The sequence below is a fragment of the Felis catus genome, chromosome B4 (assembly GCF_018350175.1).
Source record: "Felis catus isolate Fca126 chromosome B4, F.catus_Fca126_mat1.0, whole genome shotgun sequence".
Taxonomy (NCBI): Eukaryota; Metazoa; Chordata; class Mammalia; order Carnivora; family Felidae; genus Felis; species Felis catus.
The window spans coordinates 78738586-78754562 of NC_058374.1; the positions used below are offsets into that span (position 1 = coordinate 78738586).

The 15977-nt window shown below is 52.1% G+C and overlaps 1 protein-coding gene across 1 annotated transcript; it reads left to right on the forward strand.

The window, feature by feature from the left end:
* The first annotated feature begins 1065 nt into the window (after positions 1-1065).
* Positions 1066-12473, forward strand: LOC101099477 (keratin, type II cuticular Hb5-like). Its single transcript, XM_003988733.5, has 9 exons — positions 1066-1555; positions 4248-4456; positions 5939-5999; positions 6590-6685; positions 7429-7593; positions 7829-7954; positions 8856-9076; positions 11543-11574; positions 12284-12473. Exons 1-9 carry the CDS (start codon positions 1133-1135, stop codon positions 12433-12435), a joined length of 1485 nt encoding a protein of 494 aa, XP_003988782.1. The 5' UTR covers positions 1066-1132; the 3' UTR covers positions 12436-12473.
* Positions 12474-15977: the final 3504 nt, after the last annotated feature.

The window sequence follows — 15977 nt, forward strand, 5'->3', positions numbered from 1 at the left end:
GGACCTGAGGAACCGGGTATTTGTCTCGTCACCAGGCCTGCGGTGGTGGCTGTCCCTGGCACCTCTGCTTCTATTCTCTCTGCCACACGTCGCCATCTTCTAGGACCTGCCTCGGGTCTCGCCTCCTTGCGACATTCCACCTGCCATGAGTGGCCCTCCTCGGTCCTCAGCATTCCCTTTACACGATCACTTGTCTTTCCCCCTCTTGCCATGGATCTTTCCTGCCTCTGTCTGGGGTCCCCATGAGACCCAGGTTCTTCAAGAGCGAGCTCTGTCCACCGAGCTTTGTTCCCCTCGGCATCTGAATTAGGGCCTCGCTCTGGTGGGGCCTCAGCTCTGGCCTGTGAATGGAGGCGCCTCCTCCAGGACAGCCCCCGGGCCTGGCGTACAGGAGGCTCAATCACTATTTGTGGACCAGATGAGGAAGCTGTCCAGATACTGGCCATTCCTTCCTGGGTCCAGTCTATTCAATTCAAGCCGTGCTTCCCAGGGACCTGCTATGTGTCAGTTACCATGAGGGCTATCAAAGTAGAGAAGACGTGCTTTCTGAATCAAGGAGGCTGTACCGACCCCAGTCACTCTACTGTCAGACAGAATGTAGGAAAAAGCAGGCGCAGGGAAGGCTTGAAGGGTTCACTCTACTTGTGCTCGCCCTGGAAAGATGAGCCAGGCATCCTTGCAGCCTTCGGGGGGAAAACACGTGATCTGCCTGCAAGGACGGGCCCGTGGGACCTTATGGGACATGGGACCCTTCGAGTCTCAGGAATGTGCTGGCCCAAGCCTCCACTTGCCCCTGTGGGATAATGATCCCAGGTGGACTCACAGGGTGGGAGGGGAATTAGGGGCCAAATAGATATGTCTAGGCCTGTGGGGTTGCAAAGGCAGGGGACAGGTTTATTGTGATGCAGGGTCTCCCTGAGATGCTCATTAAAGGAGACAAGTTTCAGCTTTCCTTCTCCGTCTGCCTAGCGGGAGATTCCCACGCTCATAAATAGCTTTAATAACTTTCTCCTGCCTTTTATGTTGTTGGGAGGCCCGTCGTCTGCCCGATAAAAAGGCAGGGGCACGGACAGGTCTCCAGTGTGAGACCTGTGCGCTTCGGGCCTCTCCATTTTCCCTGCACTGCGGAGGCATGGCCAGCCGTCCCCACCGCATCCGCTCCGGCTATGGGGTCAGGAACTTCAGCTCCTGCTCTGCCGTCCTGCCCAAGCCGTCGGCCCACAGCTGCTCCAGTGCCATGGCCTACCGCGGGGGCAGTCCTGGGGGGCCCGGCTACAGGCGCCTCGGGGGCTTTGGCAGCCGGAGCCTGTGCGCAGTGGGGTCCCCGCGGATGGCGGTGAGCTGTGGATGGCCCCTGCGCAGCGGGGGCAGCTTTGGCTACCGCGTAGGGGGCCTTTGTGGGCCCAGCCCGCCCTGCATCACCAGCGTGTCGGTCAACGAGAGCCTCCTCACGCCCCTCAACCTGGAGCTTGACCCGAATGCACAGTGCGTCAAGCACCAGGAGAAGGAGCAGATCAAGTGTCTCAACAACAAGTTTGCTGCCTTCATTGACAAGGTGGGTCTGTGGGCTGCTCCCTGGGGCTGTGGCACAGGAAGGGGCGAGGGACTTGGAACCCAATGACCAGCCGTCTTCACGTTCTCTGAGTCCCAGGCCTGCAACCCATCAGCACGTGGCCTTGGGAGCATGACTGAATCGGGCTCTTGGTTTTCAAATGCTACCAGGAGAGTCAAACGCAACGACGAATGTGAAACCAGACAGAACGGGAAGTTTATTGAGGCGGCTTCCCTGCCCAGCAAGAGCTGCGTGTGTGTCCGTGGCCCCATCTTCGGGATCTCAGCCATCACCCTGTGAGGTGGGGGGTGGGTGGGGTGGGATGTCTGCTTAGGTTTGTGTGGAGGTGCCGCCCTCCCCAGGGTGAAAGGATCCAGGATGAGGAGGGGCCAGAAGCTCCTTTCCTGCTCCTTCTAGTAGGGAGGCTGTGAGTTCCCGGGATTTCTGCCCCAGGCGCTTTTCCCCACCCAACGTTACACAGATTAAACACAGAGAGTTGAGAAACTTAAGGGGGCAGCCCCTGGAGGGGCTGTTGAATTGCACTCTTCAGATGCTGGGGTCTCTGAGCCCACCTTCTGGTTGGATGCATAGCTCTGGTGTCCTCTAACTCAGTGGCACCCCCTCGGCGAGCCTCTCTGGGGGAGGACAGCCTCTGAAGTCCAGGAGAGGAAAGGGTCCCCTTCTAGGGCTGAGTGCTGTGCACATCTACACCAAGGGTCTTTGTAAGCGGACACACACAAGAGTGACGGTGCATGGAGGCCTTGCTCTCTGATAAGAGCCACCATCAGAAATAGGCATCTCTGCACGCGAAGGTGCTGTCCATTATTCTTTTTCTTTTTTAGTGTTCGTTAATTTTTGAGAGAGCGCCAGCAGGGGAGGGGCAGAGAGAGAAGGGGACAGAGAATCTGAAGCGGGCCCTGCGCTGTCAGCAGCGCCCCGGCGCAGGGCTCGAACTCACGAACCATGCGATCATGACCTGAGCTGGAGTCAGATGCTCAACCGACTGAGCCACCGGGCGCCCCTGGACACCTACCTACTCTTCACATGCTGCTGGCTCGTCTCTTCCGCCAGCACATCGTGTGGGTCATTCATTATGCAAGGACACCCACCAAGGGCGGTGGGATGAGGTTGAAATCCAGCCCATGCTCGGCTCACCGGGCTGTATGCCCTGGAAGGAGGCTGTGTCTGCCTGGAGTGGCCCCTCTGCCTAATTTGCTTGAAAGCACAGTAAGGTCCCCGAACATGCAAGGACCTTTGCATGTAGCCTTTTGGACAGCACGCAGGTATGCAGTCTCTGTGTGAGCAGTCAGTTCCGGTCCGAGATCCAGATTCTTGCCTGAAATTATTCAGTTATTAAACGTCGGCAACAAATCAGATTTCTATGACACAGTTTGCGGGCCAAGTAAAACATGCCTGCAGGGCAGAAAGAGCCTGGGGCCTGCCAGGGGACATTGCTGATGCATTTCCACTGCCTCGGTTTACAATGAGGCTCCGGGAGAGTGGGGCACAGGGGCCCGGTTGGTGGCAGAGTCAGGCAGGGGAAGGTGTCCGCATTCCCCGTCCAGGGTCCCTGGGATGGGCTCTCCTGCCCCAGGATCAGAGTGAGGGAGAGTCGTGGTGGGTGTGTTTTTAAATCACTGGCATAAAAATGCCCACAAACTTAGTGGCTTAAAACAATACAAATTTCTTATCTCATGAGGTCAAAACCAAGGTGTTGGCATAGCTGCATTTCTCTCTGGAGGCCCTAGGGGAGACCTGTTTTCAGGGACATGCACGCTTTTGGCAGAATTGCGTTCTGTGTGATGGTAGGACTGAGGTCCCTGTTCCCTTGCTGGCTGGCTGGCTGGAGCTCCTTCTCAGTTTCTGGAGGCCACTGGTATTCCTTGACTCAGGCTCCTTCTCCCTCCACCTCCAAAGCCGGTGATCGTGGCCAAGGCTGCCTCAGGTTTTAAGTCTCTCCTCTGCCTCTTCCTTCTGTGCACCTCTCCACTCTTCTGCCTTCTTCTTCCACTTTATTTAAAAGCTTTTAAAAAATGTTTATTATTTATTTTTTTGAGAGAGGAAGACAGAGCGCAAGCAGGAGAGGGCAGACAGAGACGGAGATACAGAATCCGAAGCAGGCTCCGGGCTCTGAGCTGTCAGCAGAGAGCCTGGCACGGGGCTCGAACTCACAAACCGCAAGATTATGACCCGAGTGGAAGTCGGATGCTCAACCGACTGAGCCACTCAGGCGCCCCCTTCCTCTCCCACTTTAAAAGGCCCATTATGACACCTTAGGGCCACCTGGATAATTCCAGATCTCCTGATCTTCAGTGCCATAACCTACATTCCACCTACAGGGTCCCTTTTGCCACATAACATAACAGATTCACAGGTTCCAGGGATTAGGACGTGAACATCTTTGAGGAGCCATTTTTGGCCCACCACACACAGTCGAGAGTGTTTTTGCAAGATCAGATGTTATTTCATTCTGTGCAGAATAAATACCACAAATAAATTGTGTGCTCTAGTGGGAGAGGGGGATAGGGTGAGGGAACATTCCTGGGGGAACAGCCGTGACCTGCACTTTCAGACTTTGCCAAATGATTTGGCCTTTGGGGGAAGGTCACAGCCTGCTGCGGGTCAGAGATCATCCCCAAGGGCAGAGAGGGCTCAGGGCTCCCCCTGAGTCTCTTTCCTCCACCCTGGGTGGCAGGTGCGCTTCCTGGAGCAGCAGAACAAGCTTCTGGAGACCAAGTGGCAGTTCTACCAGAACCGCAAGTGCTGCGAGAGCAACCTGGAGCCCCTGTTCGAGGGCTACATCGAGACGCTGAGGCGGGAGGCCGAGTGCGTGGAGGCCGACAGCGGGAGGCTGGCCTCGGAGCTCAACCACGTGCAGGAGGTGCTGGAGGGCTACAAGAAGAAGTGAGTGCGGCCGGGCTGGGGGTGGTTATGGGTGTGGGGCAGGTCTTGGCTGGGTCCACATCACTCTACCAGAGGTGGGGATGGCTGAAGGTCAGGGCCAGCCCAGGCTACCTCTCTGATGGTTCTGTTTTCTCAGCTTGCTCTATCTGGTCTCAGCTCCCAGCTCTTGTAGCCCCATCCTGGGAAATGGGGAGAGAGCTGGGGAGAAGAGGTACTCCCAGCCTGGGAAGGTAGGACACACATCCAGGGCACACAGTGACCTAGAGACACAGAGAGAGGAACAACAACGGAATGGGAAGAGAGAGGTCAACAGACTGGAGGAAAGAACTTGGGAACAGTCAGCACTAGGATGTGGGGAGAGGAAAGGTCCCTGGGGGGGTATCTCCAAGATGATCCGGCCAATGCCATTCAAGATAGCCAATAAGCTTGGAGAAGTCGTTTATTCACTCTGTGGATAAATCACCAGGCTCTTGTTCTGCAAGGCTCTGCGATTCAAAGGCCCACGTCAATCTTACCTTGTAACCTGACTTGTTTAGGTTGGCCATTGCCTAGTTTAAACTCACCGGGTCACTGACACCTTGCTCCTCTTTCCCTGTTGATAGGGATGGAGAGAAAGGTGATCCTGACATAATCTGTCCTGATCATTCTAATTGAAAGTAACTGGAATTTGGATCTTGGGAGATCTGGTGTTACCATCCAGATGGACCCAGCAATGGGTTTACACTTTCCTTGGGGGGATGCAAATGCAGACACAATTCTGTTTGCAGGTGTCAAGGCCTGTCTCCCAGTCTGGAGGGGGGGTGTGAGGGCCAGTAATTACATAGCCCAGAGTTTATAGCAGCCCAAATTACTCTGTCATTAAAAAGTCGTGAAAATCATGCTATGAGGACTCTGGTCATCCCTGTGGGCTGGGCAGGGCTGCTGCAGGAATGACCTCATGGGCAGGCACAAGAGAATGTGCCAGGCGGTGCAGGAGGGCTGTGGAAATGCCCCCCCCCCCGCAGTCAGGGCATAATGGGGTGCTTCCAGGATTTCAAGTCCTTGAGTATTGGGGGAAGGGAAGAGAACATCACAGGGATGGTTTCATGGAGCTTTACGTTTTGTACAATTTTCGGGTTGAAAGACACCCCCTGTCCCCTGGAGCATCTCTCTTTCACTCATCCCACAAATGTTTCCAGCATGCCTTATTGCACATCAGGCAATGTAGCCCAAGATGCAGAGAGATTAAATGGCTTGCCTGACGTTTTTCAGAAACTTCAGTCCAAGCTTGGACCAGAAACCAGAGGCTTGAACTTCATGTCCAGTGTCCTTTTGGTGGGTTCTTCGTGACTGCAGAATAGAAGTCCACAGAGGCCAAGCCTCTTTCCCCAAGGCACACAGCAAGTCAAGGGCAGAACCAAGGAGTCTTGAACAGCTAGGGCTTGGTTGGCCCACCCAAAGCCCTCATCCCCAAGGGCCTCTCCATCTGTGCTCTCTCCTCAGGTATGAAGAAGAAGTGGCCCTCAAGACCACGGCTGAGAATGAGTTTGTGGTGCTGAAGAAGGTGAGTGAGTCCTCCCACATGGGGAAGAGTGAAATCTTAGATGCTGGACCTCTGAGATTAGCAACTTGCCAACTTTGCGGCAGTCCAGTCGTGGTGGCCAGGCACTCGACTCCCCTGACCAATGGGGGCCACTTGGTTGGCAATGCCCGTATGAGAGGGAGACTGATTAAGTGACCACTGTGGCTAATCAGCCAGACAGCAGCTCGGTGAGACCTCGGGCCCGAGAGTCAGCTACTTGGATGCTGCCCACCCTGGGTGCCAAGGACGGCCTGTGGGTGGGGCGCACTCATGGCTCTGTGGCCACCACGTGACATGCTCCATGGGCCAATCTAGCTTAGTAGTAGCAGCCTGGCATTTTGGGCTGTGATATTAGGCTACTCGCTTCAGGAAGGTCTCTAATTCTGGAGGAAAGAGAAAAAAGTCTGTCGAGGTCAGACTTCTCTCTACTCCCTATTTGAGGAGGCCCCGTGGATGTTTCTGTGATAGGAGAAGAGTGGGACAGAACATAGCCTCAGGGCCCCCTATAGAGGGCAAAGGTCCAGGGGCCCTGAGTGACCCTTGTTCCACCCTTTCCCATGTGTGTCCACCAGGACATAGACTGTGCCTACCTGCGCAAGGCTGACCTGGAGGCAAATGTGGAAGCGCTAAGGGAGGAGATGGGCTTCCTACAGGCCCTCTATGAGGAGGTGAGTCTCTCCCCTTCTCCAGAAGAGCAAGCGAGGGAGGAGAGGGCAGAGGGTTTTTTGAGTTGTGGGTTGTCTTTGTCCTTTGGCTTTAGAAAGTATTGTCCATCCCTAACTCTTTTAGGACCTAAACATCCTTTCCTTCTGTGATCAGAGGAGATTTTTCTCTTGCTTAGGCCTCCTTTCAAAATGGAAATGGGTGATTCCCTTCCTTTAAAATTATTTGTGGGGCACCTGGGTGGCTCAGTCCATTGAGCATCCTCTTGATTTTGGCTCAGGTCATGATGTCATGGTTGTGGGATCGAGTACCACGTCAGGCTCTGCACTGGGTGTGGAGCCTGCTTGGGATTCTCTCTCTCCCTCTTCCCCTACCCCATTTGCACACTTTTCTCTCTTTTTCTCTCTCCCCCCCCCAAAAAAAACCCACACAGATGATTTGAAGGACTGTGATTCATTGCCTATCTACACAGCACAGCATGAAGTGGAGATATGACAATATAGGTGTGGGTATATAGGTGTAATAATATCTTATTAATTCAGGTAGTATGAAAAGTTCATTAGAAAACCCAGGACTCTAAATCTGTCCATTGTCTGATTGATTAGATTTATGTAGATAGCTAGAGCTGCACTTCTGGAATTCTCCAATTTTATTTCCTAAAGCTTCAGGTGGGGATGGTTTTTTACCTACAGCAATGGGAATCAGAGGGAGATTTGGAGCTGAGGGCACTGGTTGCTGTCTCCTACAGGAAATCTACCTCCTTCAGTCACAAATCTCTGACACCTCAGTGGTCGTCAAAATGGACAACAGCCGGGAGCTCAACATGGACTCAGTGGTGGCCGAGATCAAGGCTCAGTATGACGACATCGCCAGCCGCAGCCGGGCCGAGGCGGAGTCCTGGTACCAAACCAAGGTGAACTGGAGGGCCGAGCTGCCCTTTGGGCAGGGAAGATAGCCGGAACCTGAAGCTTCTCTGGGAAATGCACCCATGCATTCGGAGGGGCTCCATCACAGGCCCAAGCAGAGCAGGGGTAGGAGACAGGACCACTGTAGAACAGCAGGCTGGCTCTTCATAGTGACGACCCAGCACCCCTCCAGCAATGTCACAACCATTGGCTGGTCCTGAATGTTTGTCTCCCAACCCACAGTGCGAGGAGATGAAGGCCACGGTGAGCCAGCAGGGCGAGAACCTCCGCAGAACCAAGGATGAGCTCAATGAGCTGAACCGCATGATCCAGAGGCTGACGGCAGAGGTGGAGAACGCCAAGCAGCAGGTCAGGGGGCTCTGAGACCTCGCTCGGTGCACCTGCTCTTTCTGATCTGTTCTCATGCTGCTTCTGATCTGTTCTCCTGCTGCTTCTGATCTGTTCTGCTGCTTCTGATCTGCTCTCCTTCTGCTTCTGATCTGCTCTCTGCTTTCCTCCTGCCTTGAGGGGCTGCTGCTGTCTTTGGAGAGGCTTATATTTTAACCACCTGCATCTGAAGGACCGACAAGCACTGTTTGCACAGAGCATTGTGGGGAGGGTTGGTCTGTCTACCTTCTCTGAATTCTGCTCCTATTTCCCTTTATATCCCTCCAAGGTTTCTTTCCTTTAAACATACCTTAGGCAATGCGGTCTAGTGAAGGTTGTGTTCTGCTGGCTCTCCCCCCGCCTCTCCAGGTGGATTTGAGGTGCACAGACCTGACCTGGTCCCACGCCACTCTGTTCACAGTGCACGCTAGCACCGTCTGCGCACCTCTGTAATTGAACATGGCTTGTCCCTCATTCCACTCCCCACAACCTCTCTGAGTCTCAATTTCTTCATCTGCTTAATGGGAAATAACCATGCCTGTTCTGACACGCTCAGACTAACTGGAAGCAGATAGGCAACATCTGTGAAAGTGCCTTGTAAACCAACAATGGTAAACAAGTGTAAGATACTATTACTAATTATTATCAGTCCTGTTCCAGCACTAGCATTTCCTCCCTCTAATGGCTCACTGGGGACTTGAGTTTTACAATAAAATTAAGAGGCACATACACGGAGGAAGAAAGCTCCAAAGGGCCATTATTTTCCTGCCTAGTTAATTTGCAAGTGGACCATTTGGAATAGAGGTGAAATAGGTTGATGGAGGCCATTGGGGACCCACTAGGTCCCCTTCTCAAGCTTCTCCCCTTCTCCCCTCCCTGACAGCGGTGCAAGCTGGAGGGCGCCGTGGCTGAGGCAGAGCAGCAGGGCGAGGCAGCCCTCGGTGATGCCAAATGCAAGCTGGCAGGGCTGGAGGCCGCCCTTCAGAAGGCCAAGCAGGACATGGCCTGTCTGCTCAAGGAGTACCAGGAGGTGATGAACTCCAAGCTGGGCCTGGACGTGGAGATCGCCACTTACAGAAAGCTGCTGGAGGGCGAGGAGAGCCGGTGAGGACAGGGCTTAGGGTCTCTTCACATCCCCACTCAGGGCTGGAGGACTGCCTCGACAGACTATCATCCTCCAGGCAGAGAGTGTTCAAACTGGGAAAGACTCCAGAAAGACTCTCGAAATCAAGAAGTCTAACCATTTTCCCATTTTCAGGTGGGGAAACCGAGGCCTAAAGAGGGGAAGGAACTTGTTCAAGGTGACAGCTAGGTAGTGGCTATGCTAAAATTACCATCTCCGGTGATCTTTTCCCTCCCACACTGCCCCTCCCGATGCAACTAAGCTCATTCCAAGGTAACTACTTTACCCTGTTGACTGGAAAGGGGTTTCTGCAATCACATCACAGTGGATTGTAAAAGCTGGAATCATTCAGAGGACTTGCTAAAGGCCATTTGACTTGGCGTGTACGGACAAGGAACCCTATAGTCTCGTGTTCAGGAGCAGCAAATAGAAATGACCAGCACAGGGTCCTTGCTTAGTAGGGAAAGGCAGGGGCAGCATAAATCGGGCTCTGCTGACAGTTTGAGCCAAGAACTGGGGCAAGTGAAGTCAGCAAGGGAAGGAGCAGTGTGGATTTACACCTGGGGTAGTGATGAGCATTTAGCCTGGAGGTAGCCACATCGTTACTGCCTCCTAGCTGGGTCTCATCACGGGGGAGCAAGCTAGACTGGGGGGGAGGGAGGACAGTTGCATAGAAAGGTTAAGATCACAGGTTGTGAGCCATCTAGACCACCTGGATTTACATCCCAGCTCTACCACTTACTAGCTCTGAACCTCTGGGCCTCAGCGTCCCGATTTGTACAACAGATAATCATAAAACCCAGCACTTTATGCTGTTGCAAGGATTAAATGAGTTAGTGTGAATGGAAATCACCAGTAGGGGCAGGTTACGGTCAGAACAAGAATCTCTCTATCCAGGGTAGCCAGGCAGGGCTGTACCACAGAGAGGCTCCTTACTGACCAGGTTAGCATTAGAAATCTGACATATGTCGCCCCCTAGGCAGCTGGCCATGCTGCTGGATTTGTGCCACGCTTGACCAAAGCAGGTCAACTCTTCTGTCCGTTTCCTCGGGACTCCGGGTGAAGCCACCAGATTGATCTCCTCCTTTTACACTTAAGCCCCTGGCCCACTCATCAACATTCAGTAAGGCACTCGGCATTTGCGCTGTGAAACTTACTTTCATCCTCCTCCTCCTCCTCCTCCTCATCATCACTGATGTATTAAGAACTCAATTCTAGAACGCATGAGGCACTGTCTCCAACACATGAGATTTTACAAGATGGTTGGGTGTATGGAGCTTTGCATATTGTGGCCACTGACCTTTTGACAGATCTTCCCTTCTTGGCGTTCAACAAGTGTAATTGGATTACCCAAGTAACCCTCGCTGCAGAAAACACAGAAAATGAGAAAACAAAGCAGCCGTAATCACTCAACTTGGTGACAGCTGCTGCTAGCATTGTGGTGCAACAGGCGCCATGATGGGCATTGGCTAGAATCTTCTGGAAGGGCACAGTTCCAAGGCTGTGGCAGGGCCAGATTCACGTGGTGGGAGAGTGAGCCCAAAGCATAGATCCTTACTGAAAAGCTGTAGTATGTTGAAGTGCTCAGTCGGGCAGGAGGAATCAGACTGGAGATTTACTGGAGGAGATGGTTTGAAGCTAGGGGATAAAAAGAGGGTGATGTAGAAGAAAAAGTACAGGTGGGCGTGAGGGAGGAGGGACCCACGGCAGTGATATAAATGTCTCATCATCAATGAGATGTTCATAATGTTAGTAGCAGACACAGTGGATTTACTGTGTGCCAGGTTCTACCTGTAGGCACTTTGCAATATAGAGCTTGCAACAGTGCTAGAAGGCGGGTATTATCATCCCATTTCATAAATGAGGAAACTGAAGTACAGAAAGGCTAGGTGATTTGTCCAAGGTCACTCAGCTAGTGATCTGGCTCAGCCAGATTTGCGCCCAGGACGCCAGGCTCTTGACCACCATTCCCTCCTGCCCCCTCTGCATGTATCAAGTCAGATAGATATCCGGGGTAGCATTTAAGCTCGTGAGATAAAAAAAAAAATGGCTCAATTAGCATACTAGGCAAGCTCTTTCCCACCTGAAGGTGTCCCAGTTAGGCAGTGGCTGTTCCCCTCACCTCTTTGGCCATGCTGGAACTTCCAGCCAGGGGACAAGGTGGATAACCCCACTGCACCCCACGTGTACCTTCCGGTACACCACATTTCCATGGCCGAGAAGCAAACAAGGCATAGAAAGTGGCCTTTGGGTCCTGCAACCTAACACTCCCCTGTCCTTTTGGGGTCCCTGGGAGCAGTGGCGACACTGATGCTCTCTGTGGTAGGTGGGCAACACGTCCCCTCCCCTCAGCCCTGCTCTCTTCGCTCAGGATGGACCAGAACAGACCTGCTGCAAGAACAGAGGAACCCCATTCTAAATGTTCACTCTCTCTCTCTCTCCTGCAGCTTGTGTGAAGGCGTGGGCTCCGTCAATATCTGTAAGTTGGGTGTGTGTGTGGGCATCGTTCTTTTGGGTGTTAATATTGGGTTGCATCTAATCGGTGACTGAATCTCTGTCTGTGGGGCACCGGGCAGGGGAGATGTGAGCTGAGGTCTCTGGGATCTGGACAAATGGATGGTCCAAAATATTTGGTCCCTACGTGGAGCCATCTGGAATATCCGTGAAGCATAAGTGAATGACTGGGGGAAGTTCTGCCCCGCTGACTGGTTCTGCAAAAATAGCTCAAGTCTTTCAGTTACACACAGGATACTCTTCAAGCGGCACAATATTTTAATAGGAAGAAACATTTTTGATGTTTATTCTGACCGTTTGGGCCCACTGCAGGCAATTCTTTACCTTGAATAATCCAATGTGTACACAGTCCCTAGGCTAGGTATCTATCTGTTCTCATTTTTCCAGCAACCATGGTTCTAGATGATTCCTTCACTATGACCCATCAGTTTTTGCCCAAAGATTGTATAAACACATCTCAACATTAGTCTAGTTCAAGCAGAGTTAGGTGTCCAATTTGCTAACCACACTCCTTCAAGAAGCAGATGGCAATGGCTTTGGATTTGCTGGTAGCTCTAAAGATTCATGATGCTGATCCCTCAGAAACATGAAAGTCAATCATTGGTGGCAAAAGGTTTTGGGTCATGTCGTGTCGGGGATGGAGGAGAATTCTGACCCAGTGTCTCCTCCCGCAGGTGTGAGCCGTTCCCAGGGTGGCGTGATCTGCGGTGACCTCAGTGCCACTGTCCCTCGTGGCTCAGGGGTTGTGGCTTCCAGCAGTGGTGCCCTCTGCTCCCCCTCTGTAGTGGGGGCCTGCTCCGGTGTGAGATCCGTGCGGTTTGCGTAGTGGGCAGGGGACTCCGGCGGGTGCCCCCTCTGATAGGGGCAGGGGTGGGGAGCAGGAAGGGAAAATCATTTCTCTCCCAGACCCCCATGCCTGTTTAGTAACTTCCCCTGGCTGGAACCCAGACTGTCTCTCCAGTTTTCTTCCTATTGAAGTTATGATTTACGCTTTGTGTGCAAACCCTGGGTGTTAACATTACTGCCACCTCTGTTAATTCCCCCTTCCCTGTGGTCCAGGAAAGGCATGTAAAGGCTTTTTGATATAAGATGCTCAGCCGCTTTCTTCCCCAGCTAATTTCAGGTTAGCAAACATTTTACTAAGTCTGCTTACTAAGTACTGGCCGTGCGCCAGGCCCTCTGGGCAGGGAGCCAGGTAGGAGAATGGCGATGGGTAGGTGCACCTGTGCTTTGCCCCCGGATGAGGGGCGGGGCATGTCACCTCAGCACTGAGGGAGCAAAGGGGAAGTGGACTAGGGGTCCGGGAGGCCCCTCACACTCTGAGAGATTGTGTGTTCCCAGAAAGACCCCCAGCTATTTGTACATCAGGATGGAAAGATTGACTGAAGCTAACAGCTGAGGTGTTTATGGTTGGCAGTTTGGATTTTTTTTTTCCCTTTTTTGTATTTGGGTGATTCCTGTTATGGCTCCTTCTTTCTTTCTGTGTGCGTGATTAAATATCGATGGCAACAAGTTTTCTCCTAGCAAACAAATTAATGCCTGCCTCCTTTGTGGTTTTCCCAGCCCCCTTCAAAGCCTTGACCTTTTCAACGCTTCTGCAAATGTGGTCCACAGACCACCACATACATCAGGGTCGCCCGGATGGGGGTGAGGGGTGGAGGGGACTTCTTAAATAAGCAGATCCTGGGCTCCATCCAGAACTCTTGAATCCGAAGTTCTAGGGATGAGCCCAGGAATATGAATTTAAACAAGCTCCCAGGTGATTTCTGTAGGAACTAAAGTTGAGAACCATTGGTTTGTGTGCGCAGACAGAAGAGGGTCAGATAATTCTGACCGAGGAGCTGACTTCCTCTCTGATTCTCACAGGATCAGAGTCATCTCTTTGCATTTCTCCTTTGACTTTGCCAAAAGGTCGGAGCCAATCTGAGTCACCCAGGCCTGGGTGGGGTGGAGGGAAAGCTAGAAGAGGGGAGGAGACAGGAGCCTTTATCCACAGGCACCTGCTAAGTGGCACATTAGCCATGTATTTCATTCATGGGTCATGTATATCATTTGATAGATAAGGAGGTTAAGGCCCAAAGAAGTGAAACAACTTTACTAAGGTCACACAGCTAGTCCAGAATTCAAACTGAGGTTCAGGGAATGTCAAAGTTCATATTCATATTGCAATACTCCATTGTCTTACCCCCAGTTGTTCCTTCAGACTAAGCGTCTTGGCTTATCACAACACTCCTGGAGGAGGCATTCTAACTGATCCTACTTGCTAGTCAGACCCTTCAGAAATAAGATACGAAGATGACTTAAAGGAACCCCCTGGAACTGTCTGTAGGAACAACTCTCATAGTCTGCTCTCCAAGAATCTTGGACAGATCTTATTTGGGGCAGTTAATAACAGGCTAATTATGTGGGGACCCAGAAATAAAATCCAGACCTCTGGTTAGAGGACATTTTCCCTGACGGCCTGAATGGGGCAATTGATTGGGGAACTCTGTCTCTGGCCTCTTCCTGAACTGACAGTCCCCAACAAGTCCCACCTGGGGAAGTCTGTTTGGAGTCCCTTCTGATGCAAGCGATGTCCCCCTGATGACGTGGAGAGAGGGGTTTCTGATGGACAAGTTTCTTTCATTTGATTTATAGGAAGAATTCTACTTCTTCCACTTTATTTTATTTGGGATTAAAAAAAAAAGATTTAAATACAGCCTGACGGGGCAGAAGATATTTTGCCATAAGAATATACACTTGATCTTAAGACATAGAAAAACCTTGGAGCAGTTCTCTGGGCAATGCAGTCCTTCTAATGCCTTCAGAGTCTGTCCTCTGGGACACACGTGGGCCCCGGAGAGGACCAAGATCTTTCTTAGTACATATATATGCTCCCCGAGCCTCTGCCTCCTGGCCTTGGAGCGTCCCGCAGGGGCTGCCCCCTGGCACACCACGGTCTGGGGCCCACCAAGTTTGAGTGGAGGTAAAATCAGGTTCAAAGGGCCACTAGATCTGCTCTGAGGAGGAAAAGGGGTCCCAAGTGGCAGAACAGGGGGTGGGAGCGGGGGTCTGCCTTTCCTTTCTGGTGGTGGTGGTGGAGGCTTGTGTACACATTTTCGTGTCTCTGGTGTTTTCTCCATTAAAAAAAAAATTTTTTTAATGTTTACTTATTTTTGAGAGAGAGACAGAGTGTGAGTGGGGAAGGGGCAGAGAGAGCCGGAGACACAGAATCCGAAGCAGGCTCCAGACTCTGAGCTGCCAGCACAGAGCTCAAGGTGGGGCTTGAACCCATGAACCGCGAGATCATGATCTGAGCCAAAGTCGGACGCTTAACCGACTGCGCCACCCAGGCGCCCCTGTTTTCTCCGTTTTTAATGCGAAAGCTCATTCTTCTGAGTGCTGCCTCTATCCCGCTCCATCCCCTGGCTTGCCACCTCCCACCTCTCACCGCCCCCATCCTACAGCGCCAAGAGAGGAAGAGTGGGCCTGTTGGGGAACCCTTTGGTTTTTGAACAAAGTGGAAGTGGGCAGGGATCTCCAGGGGGCCCAAAGGGGGCGTGGTGAGGGTTGGAGGAGGGGCAGCAAGGTGGTGTGAGGCACTTGTGAACTCAGCCTCTCCCCAGTGCAAGTCTCCGGACACCAAGAGAGCAGAACCTCGTTAGATGTCCTCACTGCTCTAGTTTACAATGAACAAAACTCTCAATACAGTGTCTTCTAAGAGTCCACGTTCCCAGAGCGTGGCAGTGGCATGCAGATGCGGACAGGGAGTAATTCCCCGATAGCCATTTCCAGTGTCCATTACAAAGACTGATACACTTAGCCATTTCCTTGATCACGTGGTGAATTTACATATCTCACTGTGCGTCCGTTCAGGTGAATGATAGCACTCATCTGTATTTCCTGGGATCCCAAAGACTGAAAGCAGGGAAGTTGGAGATACTGGGCTGGTGGAAGGAACTGACCTGGGAGTGAGTGTTGTGAGGCTGGTGCAAGGGGAGGGTGTTGGAGACTGGGCAGAGGAGAGGGTGTGGCCTCAGAGAGCAAAGGAGAAACGTCAAAGCCCAAACTGACTGACTTTTTTGGAAAGGACTATAATCCATACTTCCATCTTCCTTTGGAGACTCTTGTATTTTGGGGGGGGGGGCATTGACTATTTGAATAAGAGTAGAATACAAACAGAAGGTCTGATTTTGGAGTTTCGAGGGGAAAGGAGCCCAGGAAAGAACTCTGGAATCACCTACATGGGCCAACTTTATTGTTTGGGCCACTCCCTCTGGAATTTACCTGATCTCTTGATTTCAGACCACTTGACTTCTCCTTAAAAAAATTTTTTTGGGGGGTGCCTGGGTAGCTCAGTCAGTTAAGCATCTGTCTTTGGCTCAGGTC

Excerpts from the sequence above, each read along its gene's own strand:
- LOC101099477 (XM_003988733.5), top strand. The coding sequence starts at position 1,133 with ATGGCCAGCCGTCCCCACCGCATCCGCTCCGGCTATGGGGTCAGGAAC. Across the intron at positions 1,556-4,247 it reads TTGCTGCCTTCATTGACAAG|GTGCGCTTCCTGGAGCAGCA; the intron begins GTGGGTCTGTGG and ends CCTGGGTGGCAG. Across the intron at positions 7,955-8,855 it reads TGGAGAACGCCAAGCAGCAG|CGGTGCAAGCTGGAGGGCGC; the intron begins GTCAGGGGGCTC and ends CCTCCCTGACAG.